We start from the raw sequence: 19942 nt of genomic DNA, 5'->3' as shown, positions 1-19942 counted from the left end.
AAAAAAAAACGCTTCAAAACCAATCAGATGAATAAGGGGCTAGAACAGAAGACTAGGGAAATTACCTTTTTACTGACCTTCTGAGTCCAAGCTAAATCCTCTGTCCTCCAGCAGGCTATCTGTGCTAATGGATGAGACTGAGTCCTGGTTGTCATCGGATTGGCCCTCATCTAAATCAGGCAGCCTGCATGTCAGGTCATCCCTGTGATAGAAAGCAGAATGAAAGTGTAAACCCCAGAAAATTCGGCTGTTGAATGACAGAATGGTGCTGTATTAATTCCTTCACTTACTTCTCTTGCTTGATTGACTTGATCCTCTCAATCAAGACGTTCTCAAAATCCATAGATATTACATCCGATTCACATTTAGCTTTCTCATTGACCTGAAAGCAATTGATCAGAGTAAGTAAAATAACCAATTACCTAAAATTCATATATTTAAAGCACTGGTAAGGCATTACTGACTAAAATCAATAAGCTATCAAGGCCCTTGTCAATAGACTTGTGTGCTAAAGTAGGTAGTGTGATGGGCGTAGTGTGACCTTTGAGCTGCTGTGTCTGTTAGGCGCTGTGTTTACCGTGTTCTGTCGCTTCAGCTTGAGCTGGGTCATGGCCAGAGCCTCTGCGTACTCCAGCTGCTGGATCTCCTGCATTTTCTCATTGTACCTCCTCACCTGCTCGCTTATCAGAATCTCCACACACCTGTATGAACCAAAGAAACGTCAGGAGCCCACGGCATCAGTCTGCATGTATGGACGGATGTAAAAATACAGTGCATTCAAACTGGTTTTCATGTGTTCAGTCCTGCTTATTACACAGCTCTTCAGAGTGTTGCAGAAAGTTCCATTCACATGAATGGGCCTTCCCAACGTTCAGACCTATGTTAAATCTATATAAATCACCAGCAAAGTATATAAATCACCGCTGTCTATGGCAACGGGTTGATTAACGTCTTTCATATCCTTCCGCAAGACATCCGTTCGCTTATTGCAATGGAATTTCATTGAAAGGGAAAGTAAGCTAGTAAGACGTTGCCACGCAAACCTGAAACTGTCAAGTTTTTTTTAAAAAACCCATTGTGTTAGGTTTCTTTTCTCGTTTTGGCAAGTAGCCGTGTAATAAGTGGGACAATGTATTGTCCGCCGGTAATTATCAGAAAATAAGTCCCTTCAGGTCAAAGCAAAACCCTTCCGCTGCGCGTCGGGGTTCTGTTCTCCCTGTTGTGACTTTTTTCTGATAATTACCGGCGGACAATACATTATCCCTTACATAAGACCTCATAAGAACACTGCTCGTAAGCAGTGTTTTGCGGTCTTATCAGTGGACAGCTGCAGGTGGCAAGCAGATGGTGAAGGTTGCTGTAACGGAGCTTACATGGTGGTCTTGCCCACATCCTTCATGCTGAGAAACGGATCAGTAGAGTTGGGGCTGCGGAGAATGCAAGGTGCAAAAACGATGGCCAGGGAATTGGTGGACATTCGATTGTGCTCTTCCCCTCGGGCCACCCTGATGAAAAGACATTGATTAGATTGATTAGAACAGTAACAACCACCTATTTTGTGTCGGCCCACAACAGGTTTAAGGTGAGTTAAGAGCACTTGACCATAGTATACACATCAACCACATGAATCTGACCTCACCTGACAAGGTGGAAGACAAGCCGCTCAAGGGTGTTATAGTGTGAAGGGGGAAGTTCCTCTATCGTTCGATACATAGCATGTAACTGGTCTGGCTTGTCGGGCAGCTCTGTGTGGGAGATACGTTTGCATGACTTAATGATTTAATAATTTCCGTATAGATATCAACACGTGACAAAATATCCTGTGTTACCAGGAGTTCACTCTTTTAACACTTATCTGTTCCCTTTTCTCATGTCTAAAAAAAACCCTAAAAAATACATGTCCACACATACGTTTATTCCATATAGCTCTGTTTAATATCATACATTTGCAACCAAAATGTTAATGTGGGTAATGTGGATGTGAAAATATTGAGCTTTCAGGTGAAGACTCACCCGCAGCATGTAGAAAGTCATTGTACAGGTTGTACGTCATGAGTGGTTCAGGTAACTCCCGCAGCCACCTTTTAATCAAGCCTGTGATGGTGTGGATGGGATAGTTCTCCAGAATGGCAGATTTGGGATCTAAAAAAGACCAGTGTTTTTAAAGTAATGTGGATGCTGGCAAAACATCTAATGGTCCTTGGTCTGGTTGACCGGAAAGAGCTTTCTGGTCCAATGGAGCGATAAAACTTTATAAAACTATACAAAATGATAAACTAGCAAGCGAGGCAGAAAAGACACAACAGATGTGTTCTGTCCTCCACAAGACAACGTAACATCAAAATGAAGAAGATAAAGTTGTTTCCTATAAAAACATTTCCTCAAAAGGTGGTAAGAACATTTCTTTGCTTTAGTGAGAAGAAGCACTAAATGCATTTCTCTATGCAACACCGAGAGGTTAAGGACAGTCTCCAAGGCTTTTGTGAGCCTCTCACCAGTCTCCAGTATCTGGTGCAGCTCCCGTCCTCGACAGGCAGAGCCAGACTTGCGGTAGATGCCCTCTGTGTACAAGCCGTTCATCTCCACATGCTGCAGCAGCATCTCTATGACCATGGGCACCGGGGTGGCCTTGTTGGTCAGGACGCAGATGTGCACGCCGAAATGCAGCGTGCCCGGCTTATTCTCATTCTGTTCCACCAAGAGAACAGACAGTAGATAATGTGTCAGATCTCTTGAGCAGAGGCTGCAGCTGTTGTTTATTTCGCCATCATTTAATAAATTTCCCTCACGGGATCAAAAGAGTATATATACTTATACTAATTTCACATCACAATTAAGAATTCAATGGTTCAAAAATGTGTAAGAATTCAACAGCTCAAGAACAAATTTATATTATATCACAGTTTATATGGTATTACATTTTTACAACATATTACTTTTCATGTGATCATTACATATTACATTTCATGTGATTACTGTATGGTTAAAATACACCATATACACATATTCACTGTCACCTTTGAATTACTGATAACTTAAACGTAAGCATATGACTTACCTTCATCGAGGTGAGCTTTGAGCAATCTGTGATTATCTTGCTGAGGCATTTTTTATGGCACACCATTTTACAAGCTGAAAGAAGTCATAGGGAATATTAAGTGAACTTCAGAGTCACCATTTAGCCAACACCCAAACCAGCAGCACAGCAGAATGCTAGGTACTCACAGCTGCACATGCAGGCCTTCTCCATGCCCCAGATGTAGGAGCCACACAGGTCACAGGTCTGCATGATGGTCACCTGGTAAGTGCTGAACAGGTGATCCAATGGGCTCTCCATCTGCAGACATACAATGTCAAAGCGTGCGCTAGGCATGGTTGTGTGTGTGTGTGTGTGTGTGTGTGTGTGTGTGTGTGTGTGTGTGTGTGTTGTAATGTTTTACTTACGCATTTGTCTTTTTTCTGTTTTTGCTTTAACTTCTTGTTGAACTGAAATGCACAAAGGGTAATCAATGAAACCACAAACTTCACTCATCCCCATACACAAAAAAATATACATATTTAAAATCTATTTTTATTTGAAATTGGCCCAAAGAATCCATACAAAAATATATATGAAATATATTTTCACAATATATTTTTGAAATATATGTAAATATTGGCCCACAAATATATTTTTAACACTTAAAAACATATTTCAATATGTTTATGAAGCTTTTTAAATTACCTGAACCGGGTCAGCAACCTCCTTTTTGATCTCTCCTCGGATAAATCCATCCAGAACCGACTGGAACAAATTTACCACCAGCTGGATCTCTGACTTCTTTGATCCAGCCAGACTGGACACTCTGCTCTCATACCCTTTCATCAGACCTTTGTAACCAATCTGGGGTTTCTGTCCAGTCAGAGACAGAGAGGATAGGCATGAACTCCACAACTATAATTGAAATGTTTTGGCAATACATAAAAATGCTAGTAAAACAGTTAAGTCCTAACTTGTTCTGTCTATATTCTCTACATTTTTACTTAATCATATCTTTATATTTCCTTTGTACTTCCTTTGGTCTTCTTCCTTCGATTTCCAAGGAACACATTTTATTCCCCTGTATTTATGTCAACAATTATGATAAAAGTTGACCTAATTTTATTTAATTTACTTAAATAGGATAATACAGTATTTTCCGGACTATAAGTCGCACCTGAGTATAAGTCGCACCAATCAAAAAATGTTTCATGAAGAGGAAAAAAACATATATATAAATATATATATGTTGCACCCGAGTCGTATAGTCCTACAGAATAATTAGGTAATCCATTCTGTAGTCATCTGATAAAACAAATGGCTAAGAGAGATATATGAAACTTTTTACATGTTGCATTGAATACTGGCATGGTTTGCTCACCGACACAGAGTACATGCTCTTGATCTGCTCTCTGAAGTGGTTCGTGGCCATGAGGAAGATGCGCTCAGTTTCTGACAGTTCTTTCTCTCGGGTGCGAAGATCATTCATCTGCATTTGGAGAAGGCAGCGAGGGGAAATATCCATCATAGGACTGTTTAAACTCATACACTAATATATGATATCAAGTTTACAGTCTGAACTGTACAATCAGAGCAGTGTTGAGACAGAACTCCGACCTGGTTGCCCAGGAACTCATCCAGGCAGCGTAGCTCATTGCTGTCGGTGATCTGGCGGTCCAGGGAGGCATTCCACTGCTCTTGGACCCGCGTGGCTCGGCTAATTTTGATGGTGCGGTTCCGTTTGACACGACTGACCTGTCCCGAGTGCTGACTGGAGTGAGAGGAGTACGGAGAGAAGCCAGCTGTAGGATTGGAAGCAGAAGCAGGAGAGGTCTGTGTTAGGGTTAGGTGTAAAGTAACAAGGTAGCTGCTCAAACCAGAGTAAATGAAGTACATAAACATTAGGGGTAGAGAGAGAATATATTTAAAATATTAGAATATATTTATCATTTTTGACGAGGGCTGAGAACAGATCGAAGGAAGAATATAAGATATGAACTCATGAACTATGTGAGATACTATGGGACTATGAGAGATCAGGGAAGTCGTGCAGTGGCGAGGTGAACAGATTACCTTCTTCCCTTTCTGCTAGAGTCTTGGCCATAGTGACTTTCCCATCCTCTGGTGTCTGAGCCCGCTTTTTCCGGAACTTACTAAAGAATCCAACCCTGAAGTACATAAGCAGAGGGCCATATGTAATGGACGACACTACATCTTATAACACATTACAGTTTCGGAGAAAGTTTAATGATGCACTGGACTGTGAGACTGTACCTCTCTGGGGTGGGTGGCTGGGAGGGGTTGCTGCTGTCACTAGCTCTTCTAGTGTTATTGGATCCGTCCGCCTCTGAAGCCAACTGGAACTGCAGGAGAGAAAAATCACCATTAATGATCTAAGGGCATTGTTGTAGATTAGACAAAGATCACCATTAATAATCTAAGGGCATTGTTGTAGATTAGACAAAGATCACCATTAATAATCTAAGGGCATTGTTGTAGATTAGACAAAAAAGATGACGGAGTCACAAGAGCACCGAATGTCTCCCCAGCTAGAGTTACACAGTGTTAGCAATAAACCCAGTTATGACTCCAGTCCAGTAATCACAGCAGTTCTCTGCACCCATCACCAACAGAGCATAAACGTAAACATAAACATAAACAAGCAAACACCACCTGCACCGTAAGTGTCACAAAACCACAATGCTGCGGTCCTCCCCAGTTTCACGTCACCACCAAAAGAACTTTAACATGCACAACTCCTACTTTGACCTTTTTATGACCTGCTTAATTTCTAACCTCCTTTGAAGTGTTACACACAAAACTGACCAATTTCATTTGATTGATTTGAAAGCAGTTGATTTCAAAAGGCCAAAGTGTTAGTATTTGAAGTTGTTCTTCACTGATTGTGTTCAGAAAGTTGTTCTTCACTGATTGTGTATTTCACACCAGTGGCAACTGTTAACTTCCCATCCATATTATAGGCTTAATTGGATAAATGTTAGTGTGTTATACACATTATTTGTGTGTGTGTGAAGGACTCACAGATCCTGGAACACAATTTTAACAAGTTTAGTTTTACTATGTCTCATACAGAAACTATTCAATGACCCTTAAGTTTGAATCACTGACTCTTTCCTACTGCTAAAATGTTCAACAAAAAACACACAGAAAAGCTATCTGCAGGGCTTATCTTCTTTTGCGACAAAAAAGGTTAAAAACCAGGCATGATACGAGATCACTGTGCCGCTGTAAATGTCAGCTCAAAGAGACAGTCTGGCGAAAGACAGCAAAGCTGGCTTCCCTTGATAGCGATGCTGAACCATGCAAACTTCAGCTTTGCTTTTCAGAGCCCTGCTATCATGAGGTCACCGCATCCGCATGCATGAGAGTGTTTTTTTTTTCTTTTCGAGCGTGCAGGAGGGTTCTTGACACGTGGGTACCTTCCCCCTGGGGTAGTGGAGCATGTCGCCAAGACTGGCGCGATTGGGCACCGCGGGGCTGATGGGCGGCAGCGGGAAGCTCCAGTAGTCCACTTCCCTGTTGTCACTGGTTTTAAACATCAGCCCACTGCGGGCTTGGGCGAGACGGCGCTTGTGTTTCGGAAGTTTGCGGCTCAAGTTTACCTATGGGGGGGGGGGGGGGGGGGGTTTCAACCGGTAGAAGTTCGAGAAGCACAACAGACACTTATGATGACTTACCCCCTTGTCATCGAACGGAGTGAAAGAGAGACGTTCTCTCAAGACATCCAACTGCCACTTGTGTTGTCAATTTGATAGCCTACAGAAGCCTGATTCTCCCCTTTTAAACTTTGTAATCCAGATACACGTGAAGTCCAGCCCATTTGAATATATACTGTATGCTGATACAGTTCCTGCTTTCAGACTGGGTACTTTACATGCTTCACAATACTGAACAATATCTTTCCTGAGCATTTTCCTGCGCACACACACACACACACACACACACACACACACACACACACACACACACACACACACACACGGACACAATATACCAACAACTAACAACTGCTAAATACACTAACAAAATGTGTGTCCAACTCCTACAGTAAATTGCTGTGAATACTCTTAACATGATACAGTACCTCCGCAGGAGAGCCTGAGCTGTCGGACTCTGAGGAACTGATTTTTGACACATTATCCAGAGAGATGGACTTTCCTCGAGACCTGGTGTGGGTGATGGATGACATAAAACAAAAAGACAAATGCTATGATCCCTGTGTGTTATAAAACATCCAGAATGCAGATTCAGAAAGGCATGGAACACAAAGGGGCCACTCGAGAGAAAGGATTTTCAAGGCCCATGCAGCAATGCAGCTAGACATAATTGATTTTTGATTAACAACCACCTTCCCAAAACACTGAAAAACTCACTGTAAACTCTGTATCTTCAGGTTCTGGGGTCGTTTGCCCTCTGGACTGCCTCCCTCATCGCTCCTGCGCTCCCTCCACTTCTCGGCCTTCTCCTTCATGGCGCTCTTGGTGTAGCGCTGCAGGGACGAGGTGCTGTACGGCTCGTCCGAATCGTACTTCTTGGCTCTGTCCAGCGGCTCTCCTCCTGGCTCCTCGTCCTCTCCATTGAGGTTTTGCGCCCGACTCCCAGCGTTCTCCGATTCGGACAGAGGTGGAAGCGGCTTCTTTGGCTTCCCTTGGTTGTTACCTGAAGCTGCTGGCTTGGTCACTTTGTTTTCCTCTTCCCCTTCCTTGCCTTCCTCGGACATGGGCCTATCAAACAGTAAAGAGCACCAATCAGAACTCTATTCAATATGGTCGTACTGGCGTGGTCACGGCAGTGAGTTGAGGTTTTGAGGGCTACCTCCTGCGGAAGGCCAGCTTCTGCATCTTCTTGAAGCTCTCGCGGCGGCGCAGGTACTCGGCCCGCTGGTGGGAGTCGCGCCACATCATCTGGATCAGACTGGCTGCCTTCCAGCGCCTCCGCTCACTGAAGCTCCTCCAGGACCACTGGAGACAAACGAAAAGAGCTTAAATCCATCCTCCAACTGGACCGGCCTCAGTCTGATGGATTCCCTCGCTTATCTAGATTTATGAATTGACTCTAACTGTTTTTATTGATTATTTTGATATTTTAGTTTACTATTAATGTTTTAGAAAGGACTGGACCTCTGAGAACTTTTATGTCATGGTCTTAAGAGCCGTTCACACCAAGAACAATAATTATAACAATAACTATAACCATAACGATGGGTCGTTATTTTTTTAACTATATATAACTATAGTGGAGCAAAAATAAAAAAAAGATACCTGTATAGCAATGGCGGCATCTCTCTTGTTGAGGTACTGCTTGCGAGTTAAGCAGGCACGGAACCAGCGCTGTAGCGTGATGACGCTCTTCTTCACTCTCTCATGCCGTTTCTCCTGAAGTCTCAGACGTTCCACCTCCTGCAGGAACACCTAGGGGAGCAGACATGCAGCATGAGGAACGGAGCAGCAGACTATAAGTAAGGGATCATAGCATTTGGGCAGCAGACTATAAGTAAGGGATCATAGCATTTGGGCAGCAGACTATAGCAGCAGACTATAAGTAAGGGATCATAGCATTCGGGCAGCAGATAAGGGATCATAGCATTTAGGCAGCAGACTACTGGTAATTATAAGGGATCATGGCATTCGGGCAGCGGAAGTTGATGCCCGATCAATGTGGTAATGCGGCCATGTTATGAGCAACTATAGTACTAGAAATGTAAAAGTGTGTGTCGTTTGAAATTCATAATGTCACCAAGATAATGGACTAAACAAATTCACTGCTCATTTTAAGAGTAAGATTTGTTATGGACACTCAAGGTTACAACTCAAACATGATGTTTATGTTATAGTATGATGTAAGACACTAAATTATCATAGCTTTGCTAGTACACAACTGATTCAATGACATTTACCTTTGTTTTCCCAATCTGATAGTTAGTCTCTTTCAAACTCAGATTTTGAAGGAGGTTTGCAATGTCCTCTTTTGGTGATTCCACTTTCTTTGGCAGTAGCACTTGAAACTGATCAATGAATTCCTGAACAGACAAAGAAATCACACGATTATCCATCGTGTTCAGGTGATTATTAGTGTCAGTCCAGTCTGTCTTCAGAATCAAAAGACAGCACCTTCAGAAGGCCTCAGACATCCTTATGTACCTTAAAAGTATACTTTGTCCCGTAGCCCGACCTCCTGATGCGAACAGTCTCCAGCATCCCTGTGTACCTGAGTTGCCGTAACACCAGAGCCTCATCAAACTGCATCTCCAGCTGACAGCAAATATGAGGAGACATACAAGTTAACTACTGGACAAACATACAAATGAGGCAGACCTATAACACTGCCACAACAGCTTAACAAGCAGCCATCTCACACTATGCAGCAATGTATGCATTGTACAGTCTGTTTACCTTCTTCGCATTGGAGCGGATGCAACGCACAAAGAAGGGTTCCGCCTTTTTCAGGGTCTCCAGCAGCTTGCTCAGAGACGACTGTGGAGATTAAGTGGAGACAGGACAGCAGAGAGTACAGCATAAGCCTCATTGATTTTTTCATTAGCATCCTATTAGGGCAACACAAAACATCAAAAGCATCAGATCAGTGGTCCCAGTGACCAATTATCTCCTTGGGATGCTCTCAGAAGGTAAACAGTGGTGAAGTGCACAATGCAGCGGGGGAGTTTTGAACATTCGATTCTGTTCCACAACATTTTAAGGTTCTTAAATTCCATATTAAATCTGATAAACCCAGACATCCTTTAGAATGTTCATTTTTCCAACATTCTCGTCACACCAGTGTGATGGTACCTGCTGTACAGAGATAGAACACGAGATGCATGCGAGCAGCCAGAGGACGTTCTACCTGAAACTGTGCACTGATACTTGGGGGCTTTTTCTTCTTGTGTAGGTGGAGCAGTGACCTGCTGACGTGATTATGAAGCGTCAGACCCACAATGTACTTAAGAGACTTGGAGTCAACGAGGTTCTGTATAGAAAGAAAGAGAGAGAGAGAGATGTTCAGGTTTTACAACCTTCTTCCCTAGGTCCAGTAGCATGAACATTAACAGGTTGAGTTAGAGTCTTTTCTCTTCTAAAACAATAGCCTACATCAGTAGTTCTCAAAGTGTGGGGCGGGCCCCACTAGTGGGAAATAGAGACATGTCAGATGGGGCGCGATGAACAGGAGGATCTATAATAATGCCTTTCTTTTTTGAAAAGGAAGATTATAGATTCAAAACAAAATAGCCACACACAAACATAGGAGTCATAAACAGACCAACATATGAACTAAAAATAGCATCTAATCTGGCGGACCGAGACATGAAATGCAACGTGGAACCAAAATGCAAAAAAAAAATATTTTAACATTACCATTTTGCAGAGTTAATGGGGTCAGGTGGGGCTTGAAAATTCCCCACCTCCAAAGTGGGGAATGACAGAAAAAGTTTGAGAACCACTGGCCTACATGTTTACCTTTGGTATGATCTGCTAAAACAATAGCCTACATGTTTACCTTTGGGATGATCTGTTTGTTGTGTTTAGATACTCTGTTCTTCCTGTTTTTAGAAACAATGATGACAAATCACAAACAGTGTAGCAATACTCTGACAATTAAGACTGGAATTTTCTTACATAAAACATACTAACGACATTACATGCTTACATACAATCACATGAAATGCAGAGCATTGGGAAGCACAGATCAAATTTCATGTGGTAGATGTTGTGAATTTGTATACAAAGCCATGCAGTGGGTTGGGGGTTGAGGGGGATGCTCTGGACTCACAGAGAGAGACGGCAAGGCTTCCTCAGAGACACAGTGGACTGATGTAGCTTAGCTGGAGCTGCCCCACCCTGCTCCAGCAGCCTAACAGAGTGCTGGATTTGGTCATGCAAGACCCTGATTCACCCCAGACCACAGAGGACAGTATTAGAAGACACCACAGAGGAGAGGAGTGGTTAGAGTACACCATCCAAACACAGTGCAACACCAGAGGAGACCATCAAGGCAATCAAGGGTTAGACAGGTTATTCCACAGGATTCCAGAGAAAACAAAAATCACATTCCCTGAAAGTCAATTATACTGATTGTTCATATGTTGAACAATCAAAGGCTCAATATATAATTATCCATATCTAAATTTTCTCTCAGGATGGCTAACATTTCCCTCGGGATGAACTAACTAACTAACTATCTATACCTACATATATATATATGTGGGGCTTGAATATATATATATATATATATATATATATATATATATGATTTGTATAAACCAGTGGTTCTCAAACTGTGGTACGGGTACCACTGGTGGTATGCGAACTCTCGCTAGTGGTACTCAGGAAGTCTCCAAGGTGTCTTTTCATAAGACTTGACAACGCAAAACAGTATGTACAATGTAAAATATGTAGTTGAATTGGCCTATACGCACCTGTATTTTAATGCCGGTCATAATGGTGGTACTTGGAGAGCCAATTGTTTTTGTGGGTGGTACTCATTGTGAAAAGTTTAAGAACCACTGGTATAAACTGTATATCAGTGTAGACCCATAACTCATGCAATTCCTTGTGCCCAACATGTTAATACTGTTGTGAAAAGGGATTTTGATGTTTGATGTTAATAAATACACCTCAAATACAGTACACACATACACACACACACACACACACACACACACACACACACACACACACACACACACACACACACACACACACCATACCACATTTTTAGTCACTGAGGCAGAAAAGAGAGAAAGAAGTAGTCAACAGCTCTCACTGGCTGGTTCAAGTAAATGTCTTGGGCAAGTCAACTCACTTCTTATTCTCAAATGTAGCAAAAATGTCCTCAAACACCTCTAGGGGAAGCTCCTCCGAGCGATCGAAGGAGAAATCGATTAAAGTGCTTTGGCTGGAGATTACAGGGGGAAAAAGAGATGTCATAGTTCAATGTTACGCTCTACCGGCTCTCTAACATAAACAAACAAAACAAACTTTTATGCCATTCACCTGTCATCTAGGATTTACTTTTGGAATGTAACATAGTAACATTTGAGTCATTATGCAGATAGTTATAGTATCTTTCCAGTGGTATCATGCAAGGCTGCAGGCCTTTGTGTCCTACTTAAACAGCTCAGATGCACAACCCACAATGATGCTTGTAGGTGAAAATAAAATCTTAGCAGGAGGGGGAGATGATGTCATGCTAAACGTGTAGGTGGGCGGAGCTTAGTCACCTCACCTCATCATCCTCTCCAGGTGCGAGCTCCTCCTCTTTTCACCCAGTGACTGGCGCGTGTACCGCAGACATTTATCTGCGCGATACACAGACAAGCAGATCAAGTCAAACAACAACTCTCTTCTAAACAGAATGTCACAAGTCTCCCCCACCTCTGCTACAGCTCATGATCATAAAAATATTGAACAATGTCAGTCTGGAAAGCATTTCGGTTGATGCAATTTTGTGTTGCTTCATAGTCATAAGCGAGAATATACAAAAGCAGAACTAACACCACTGTGAACAAACCAACCCTGTCGCACGGCTAGGAATTGCCTGTTGAAAAATGTGACATGAATGACACAATCTTCAACAGCCCTCCATGCCGAGCATACATACATTCTGGGCTGTGTGCATCACACCAACCCATAGCAACAAATCATTATCAACCACAAATCTTTTTGGTAATGTGGGTTTGAGACAAAGCCCATCCTCTAAGGCTACTCATTCCCTTCACCCAGACTCTGGCCGGTACCTGGGTTCTTTGTTTCCCAGCGTCTGCCAGCTTGGTTGAAGGCTGCCAGGCTGCGTATGGTGGCCCTGAGGATGCCCCAGCGGAACACGGCCACAGGGTCTGCGCCGATCAGCTGCCGCAGGAAGCTTCGCTCGCTACTGCGCAACAGCGCCACAATGTCCGGCCGCATGTGGTCAGTGTTCTTCTCACGGAAGTCCTGAGTGTGTGCATGAAGAGGAGTAGACCACTCAATAGTTAGCACTAAGAGCTACAAAGGTTGATTTGGTAGTTTGTGTCAATTAATGAAATATTTCAGAGGAGATTCCATTCATCAACATCAAATGTTTCAGCACAGCATTTGCAGCCAGCAGCCAGTGAGTGTTCTGGCACATAATGGCTGCCATGCATCACCCAGGGAGGTACTACATGTTGGTGGTGGTTAGTGACATTCCCCCATCACTGTAGTGCTTTGGGTGCCTTGATAAAGTGCAATAAATGCAATGTGTTGTAATTGTTATTATCAATAAGCAGAGTGCAAGGACATATGAACATTTTACAATCTGCAACTTAATTACATGATTAATAACTTAATTACTACATCTACACTGATGTAGTAAATTAATTACATGATTAATAACTTCATTACTACATTAAGAGAAGACCCACACCACTGAATCATACTGCATCATGTACCTGGATCTGATATTTCACATTGCCAGCATAGTGCTTGATGATGAAGGCTGGCTCCAGCACTGGAGTGGGCACAAATGAGGGGTTCCCCTGATGCTGCTGCTTCAACTTGGCCAAAAGTGTGTTGTCTGTGGCATGGGGGAAGCTACAGCAAGAGCACAACAAAATCAGCTCAACACACACACACACAAGCACTCATGTATGCACACACACACACACACACGCACAAACACACACACGCGCACACAACACACACACACACACACACACACGCACAAACACACACACGCGCACACAACACACACACACACACACACGCACAAACACAAACACGCGCACACACACACACACACCACCAACACACACCAGCATGATGTGTAAATGGGTCATATAGATGGCCATACTTGCTCTCCTCATCCAGCAAGTGGAAGAGTCCAGTGGGCTTCTTGCTAATGAGGTGGATGCAGCCGATGTTGTCAGTGTAGTCAATGTTGTCCCATGTGATGCCCTCGGCCTGATACTCGGCCTGTAAGACAATAGAAAAGAGCATGGCTGCTTGAGGCAGGGGAAACAAACCCTGTGTTCTTTTAAAATGGCTGTCTCAGCAGATCTGTCAAAGCTGAGACCGTGCCAGACCGTGCGCTCACCTGCTCCAGTGTGAAGATGTACTGGTTGCAGTAGTACTGAAGCTGCTCGTTGGCATAGTTAATGCAGAACTGCTCAAAGCTGTTGACTGTGAAATGTTCAAATCCAAAGATGTCCAGCACACCTATGGACAAACACTGTGACAAAGAAAATGGACAAGACAATACAGAGAATTATGGCATGTCATAACAAACCCATCAAATAAATTCCGCTAAACTGAACACACTAAGCTCCTAACCTGGATGGATACCTCCACATCCTTTTTGTTGAGCAGTGCATGATTGATGCGCAGGACGATCCAGTCAAACAGGGAGCCGTACAGGGACTTGGCCATGGAGTCACGCGCCGTCACAGCCTGACAGGGGAAATGACAAAGTATTTGCAGAACGCTTGGATTAATCAAAAATGGGGATGCTGAGTACTGAGGTTCCCATGTTTTGAAATGGTCAGTTTTAGGTTAGGTTAGGTTAGGTTAGGTTAGCCTTTATTGTCTCTGTTAAGAGAAATTTGTCTTCGAGAGAACAGAGGTATCCTATTCAGGCAACACGTGTAGCTGACTAACGTTACAATCAATAGTCAACTAACGTTACAATCAATCAAACTACATTAAACATATATAAACATACCAGGCACCATCCTCAGTGCTAACACAGAACACAGTACACAAAAGTATTGCACAATGCCCTACACAGATTATTGTGTGAATGCCCTACGCCAAAATATTGCACAATGCTGTACACGGATTATAGTGACAATGCCCTAGGCCTAATCATTACATCACAGCCCTTACATAATAATTGCACAAATGCTCAAAAATCATGTTGGTTCTGTAAATACTTTAAATAGATCAAATTACTGCACAATGACCTGCACCAAAATGCCTCATCACATCCCACATCCCTCACACCAACATAAAGCAATAATCTTTTATTGTTGAACATTTAGGCACAGAAATGTGTACCTATGCATCACACAGGTTGGTAACCTACATCTCCTGGCTGACAGCATCAGCTCATACTCTTTATGGAGGATTCCATTTTGATCAGCAATTATATCCCCCATACTTTTTGGAAAGCTACATAGCTGAGTGACTTCCTGTTCTACACAGTCACCAGAACATTTATGTTGACCTTGAAGTATTAAGCAGATGTAATTTAGCAGAGGTGCCATAAAATTATCTTGAATGAAAAGACTTGTAACAGTCTTAAGTCTAACTAAAGCTAATTTCGTAACTAGCTAAATCTATTTGCTACTTTAATACCATGAGCAATATCCTAAGCACACACACATCAGTAGGTTAACTCAATGGCCCCATAGACCACACAATAACTTTCTTTTATGTACGAGACACTTTGCTCACTGACTAACTTTGTACTTTGGCCGTCATTTAAATTAGTGCCCAAGGGTTTTTTCCCCTCTGTATCAAACACTATAAAACACAGCATTTAGCTTTCTCATCCCCTTCCCTGACTGCAATGGTGGCACCGTGGCACTGTTACCTACCTCGCTGAGGCTGTAGGGAAGGATTAGTGTGTCATTGGCAGTCATCGCTTTCCTCTTGGTGAGCGCCTCCACCAGGAGTTCCCTTTTCACCTTAAACCACATTATAGAACATCACCTGTGCATGACGGGTTGCCCAGTGCCATACAGTTCACATTTTGTTTCAATTTTTGTTTTTCATTTTAGTTTAATTTGACAGTTTTTTTTTTTATAACAGTTTCAGATAATTATTATTTGAAGAACCACTCAACTGTGGTTTGTCTTAACAATTAACTCCTTAGAAATACAGAAAGACATATATACTGAAACTGCCGTATACTGTGTCACTACCTTCAGCAGGTCAGACAGAGTGGCCAGGACGTGAGGTGGGCCCACCCGCAGGCCCTCTCCATCCTCCGCTGGCTCATAAGTCACATTGCCCAGGTACAGAATGGCCGAAAGGACGGAGAATATCCTGTACCGGACATAAAGCATCACATTGCTGTCTTTAGGCAATTGCTAGGCCATAAGGTCAAATGATCTCTAACCTGCTATGCAAATGATATTTTTTGACGGGAAGGATTAGCAGTACTAAGCAATACTAAGTTGCTATACTAAAGTATAAAATAGTATCCATAGGCATAATTCATAAAATCATATTCATAGGCATCATTCATCAGACAAATGTCTGGCGGGTGCAATAAGGGTTGTGAAATAGTACTGAGCTGATCTACAGAGACAAATCTAGCACACATGCGGAACCCTAAGGCACCCTGGAGGTTTATGAAATTCTTATAGCATTCTTTTCTTTTTAGGATTGACAAGTCCCAACCTGCCATTCACAGAGGCAACGAAAGAAGGAATTCTATGGTGGTTACAGGAACTGCTTGTGGGGAAAGCAAGCAGTCTGTCATCAGAGCTGCGGGAACATCCCTGAAAACAGTTTTAAGAGAAAAAGAGGCACACCCCCTTTTGTGTGCATATCCTACAAAAACTATTTTTAAGAATTTGGGAAGAATGCTCATTGGACTGAATAGCTGCCATGTTAAGTCCTTGTGTTTGTTTGTTTCATTTAGTTTTCTTTGTCAGGGGCAACCTACTGTTTTTTTGTGGCTGGTAGAAATCCCACCATCTCCATGGCCTGCTGAAGTCTCTTAAACTCATGTTTGTTTTCTGCTTTATCCTCCGACTGAAAGTTTTCCTGTGTCACAGTGATAAGATAAGAGAAGTCCATGTGAGGTGCATAGCAATAGCTATAAACTAGACAGCCAGCGAGATAAAGCAATCCAATAAACAAGCTTAATCATGCCAAACAAACAAACAGAACAGGTGGATTTACATGTACCAACAAATCAATGCGAGGTGTTGTCCACCTTCAAAAAAGCAAAGAGGTATTTTTGACTCAAAATCCATTTCCACCATTGACATTGTTATCATGTGAAACCTCCAAACCTGTTTGAGGTAGAGGTAATCTTCAGGTTGCAACAGCTTGAATTCTTTTTGCTCCTCTCCTGTGGTTCCAAGCAACAGATAGTAAAAGACATGGTAGTTCCTGGAGGAAAGATGGAATGCAAACATGCTCTTGAGTCACTGCTGTTTCCATTAGCATTCACTCACTGACTAACAACAATTGGGCTATGTTTTATGACTTCGCAGGATTATTCTGTAAGACCTATTCTGGAAGATTCTATCTCATCCCAACAAATGGATAGAAACTATAAGAGGATGACGAGTACACTCTACAGTGTGTGTAAGCAGTGAGATGCAGGGCTTGTACCTTTCACTCTTTTCCCTTGACACCAGGCGGCATTTCTCCAGCAAGTACTTTTCAACGACTGCCCTGCATAGGAATAACAATTAAGATCATTTTAATTTAATAAACCATGAAGACAGACTTTAGTTCACCTAGCCTATTTTTAAAATGGGTATGCCACCTATTTGTGAAGATGCAAAAATGGGCAATTATGCAATAGCTTCAATCTAATAGCTTAGAGCTATTTCTGTGGGGCTGGTTTTTGTACAAAAGAGAACAGGTAAATAACAGACATTTCTGTTTCCTTCTCTTGGCTACTTTGGCCTGTTACTGTCAACCATCTGTCAGGAATACACTGGAGAAAGAAGAAAGAATAGACCGGGTGTGCACTGAAATCTTACCCTCTTACAACTCCGCTCTCTGAGTAGTTCACTTGGATGAACTTCCCGAAGCGACTGGAGTTGTTGTTATGAGCGGTCTTTGCGTTCCCAAAAGCCTGTTTGGAAAGAACGAGAGAAAGAATGCACAATTATTTATGATTTCCAGACACAGGAAGAGAAAGAGTGACATTCCTTGAATAGCTGCATGGCAAACACATTTAGCCTTCGTCTAAATGGGTGGGGATAAATATTATTGTTCAGCTGGTGAACACAGAAAAGATAAAAACTTGCTTTAAGAAAGTGCAACTCACTGGCCAGTGAAACCAATGAAAAGTAAACTGCTCTGGAGTATGGGTTGGATTAAATGTCTTTTATACTAAGCTGTCATGTTTATATTTGTGCACTGTAAGTATATCTGTCCTTTTTTGGTGCTTTTGCTGCATGTACATTTCAAAATAGTTACATGTACTGTTTCAGCCATAATAAGGATGTGAACATTTGGTTTCAGTCTTGTGAAACACAAAAAAGTGAACTGAAAATGAAATGTCTTTGAAACTCCCCAGCTATATTCTCCAGAGCAGATGACCACTGTGTTGAATGATATGTTGAAGTCCATATGAGAGAGCTCTTATATGCTTTTCGATCCTGTGGAAGCCTGGACAGTTAAAATAAATCAGGCACCAGGAATTCCAGAGTCAACCCCAACTCACTGCCTTGCGTAACATGACATGAGGTAGACAGATCCTTGAGAATGATACCTACAGTACACCTACAGTGGTCTATCTCTCTGCCCTTCTCCTTCCCTTCCCTTACAGAACCATGCTGGATTCTGTTATTATAGAGCCCAGACACGTCACCTATCAGGGAGCCATATTCCTGCGTAAAACATTGTACTAAATCTGACACATACAGTATTATGGACTGTAATAGCTGCACACCCTATCACATCACATATAAAATAGGGGTACTCTCTATTCTCTAGCTGGGTCGAGATTGCAGCACCGTGCCGAAGATGTGGATGGCAGAGGCACTGTGACAGCTGTAACCCGTTACCATGGCTGTAACCCGTTACCATGGCTGTAACCCGTTAACATGGCTATAACCCGTTACCATGGGTGTAACCCGTTAACATGGCTGTAACCCGTTAACATGGGTGTAACCCGTTACCTTGGGTGTAACCCGTTAACATGGGTGGCGAAATGAAAATCAACAGGCAACGGCGCTGTTACGCAGATGCAACGCAGGCAATGTGTTCATATGAGAGTATGGATGTTATCACACAAAGTATCGCACTGTTTAATGCTGTTAACAGTGTGTAAAGAACACAAAAATGCATCATGAAGCATAGAGTAAATAGAGACCCTGCCTTGACCACAGACAATGACACATTTAGACCAAATGGTTGTGGTTAAATATTTAACTGCTGGTATTGACTGCTTCATGGGTCATGATTGCACTTGTCAACACAACAGAAACACCTCTCAAGCTAGCGTGGCTCAGCATTGAAGACCTGGGATTTTTGACACTTTTCAGCAGACAGCTTTTCGCTGAGTTCCGGTCTCTGAATGTTTGTGAATAAGAGGTGTCTTCTAAAGGTGTGATCATCATTACATCATTCAATACCAAACCGAGTCATTATGGAGAACAAGACACGCAGTAGACCAGAGCAGCCTTTGGAAGACAATAGTTTATGTCTAATCAGGAGTTGCCATTCCTGTCACAAGCTCAAACTAAGTGTAGTACTAAACGAGCGCAGATCCTCTCAGCAGTGCTGCGCATGCCTGGACTTTGGCTGCAGAGGCACCTCACCCCACCCTCCCCCATCCTACTGACTTCAAACACATGGATTTCTATCTTGCATTTTTGAAGCACTTATTCAGGTGCAGTCGTTATAATCAGCTTTCTGTATGAGGGAGGACCATATGTGTGGGAGAAAGAGAAAGAGAGAGAGAGAGAGAGAGATAGAGAGAGGACACGATAAGGAACCCAGGAAGAACACTGATATGGCTGTGAGACGTGTCCAATGGAAACTAGGCTGTGTGTTGAAGGCAGGCAGGTCCATCAGGTGACCAGGAGGAGCCTGTCTCAGCTCGCTCCTGTTCCTCAGCTTTCTCTGGTATTCTGCAGCAGCCGCCGCTGCTGCTGAGGCCAACGCCCTGTACCTTTCCACACACAGCCAGCAACATTCACCTCCACCCCCAACCCCAACCCCCAATAACCAACCCAACCCACTGACACAGTCA

The 19942-nt window shown here is 42.8% G+C and overlaps 1 protein-coding gene across 2 annotated transcripts in view; it reads right to left on the bottom strand.

Moving 5' to 3' along the window:
* Positions 1–19942, bottom strand: part of myo9b (myosin IXb) — a 28899-nt gene that overhangs the window by 1261 nt on the left and 7696 nt on the right. The window contains exons 5-43 of one of the 2 annotated variants that reach the window (XM_042090178.1): positions 17721–17815; positions 17344–17406; positions 17019–17118; positions 16667–16767; positions 15918–16041; positions 15591–15680; positions 14326–14442; positions 14090–14224; positions 13847–13968; positions 13446–13587; positions 12774–12969; positions 12263–12335; positions 11840–11932; positions 10808–10921; positions 10535–10577; positions 9884–10006; positions 9433–9513; positions 9181–9291; positions 8937–9059; positions 8302–8451; positions 7856–8001; positions 7414–7764; positions 7125–7206; positions 6460–6642; positions 5294–5382; positions 5093–5187; positions 4637–4821; positions 4401–4508; positions 3725–3892; positions 3445–3486; positions 3226–3337; positions 3059–3132; positions 2496–2688; positions 2014–2142; positions 1640–1745; positions 1374–1505; positions 578–701; positions 291–382; positions 78–202 (exon numbers count right to left, since the gene is read on the bottom strand). In XM_042090178.1, the coding sequence (XP_041946112.1) occupies positions 78–202; positions 291–382; positions 578–701; positions 1374–1505; positions 1640–1745; positions 2014–2142; positions 2496–2688; positions 3059–3132; positions 3226–3337; positions 3445–3486; positions 3725–3892; positions 4401–4508; positions 4637–4821; positions 5093–5187; positions 5294–5382; positions 6460–6642; positions 7125–7206; positions 7414–7764; positions 7856–8001; positions 8302–8451; positions 8937–9059; positions 9181–9291; positions 9433–9513; positions 9884–10006; positions 10535–10577; positions 10808–10921; positions 11840–11932; positions 12263–12335; positions 12774–12969; positions 13446–13587; positions 13847–13968; positions 14090–14224; positions 14326–14442; positions 15591–15680; positions 15918–16041; positions 16667–16767; positions 17019–17118; positions 17344–17406; positions 17721–17815 (4732 nt within the window). Of the gene's footprint in view, positions 1–77; positions 203–290; positions 383–577; positions 702–1373; positions 1506–1639; positions 1746–2013; positions 2143–2495; positions 2689–3058; positions 3133–3225; positions 3338–3444; positions 3487–3724; positions 3935–4400; positions 4509–4636; positions 4822–5092; positions 5188–5293; positions 5383–6459; positions 6643–7124; positions 7207–7413; positions 7765–7855; positions 8002–8301; positions 8452–8936; positions 9060–9180; positions 9292–9432; positions 9514–9883; positions 10007–10534; positions 10578–10807; positions 10922–11839; positions 11933–12262; positions 12336–12773; positions 12970–13445; positions 13588–13846; positions 13969–14089; positions 14225–14325; positions 14443–15590; positions 15681–15917; positions 16042–16666; positions 16768–17018; positions 17119–17343; positions 17407–17720; positions 17816–19942 lie in introns of both variants that reach the window. The other variant, XM_042090185.1, reaches the window with a different exon arrangement.

This window comes from Alosa sapidissima, chromosome 1 (genome assembly GCF_018492685.1).
Source record: "Alosa sapidissima isolate fAloSap1 chromosome 1, fAloSap1.pri, whole genome shotgun sequence".
In the NCBI taxonomy this organism is placed as follows: Eukaryota; Metazoa; Chordata; class Actinopteri; order Clupeiformes; family Clupeidae; genus Alosa; species Alosa sapidissima.
Note: the sequence above shows the minus strand (reverse complement) of the source record. Positions and strands in the feature narration are given on the sequence as shown.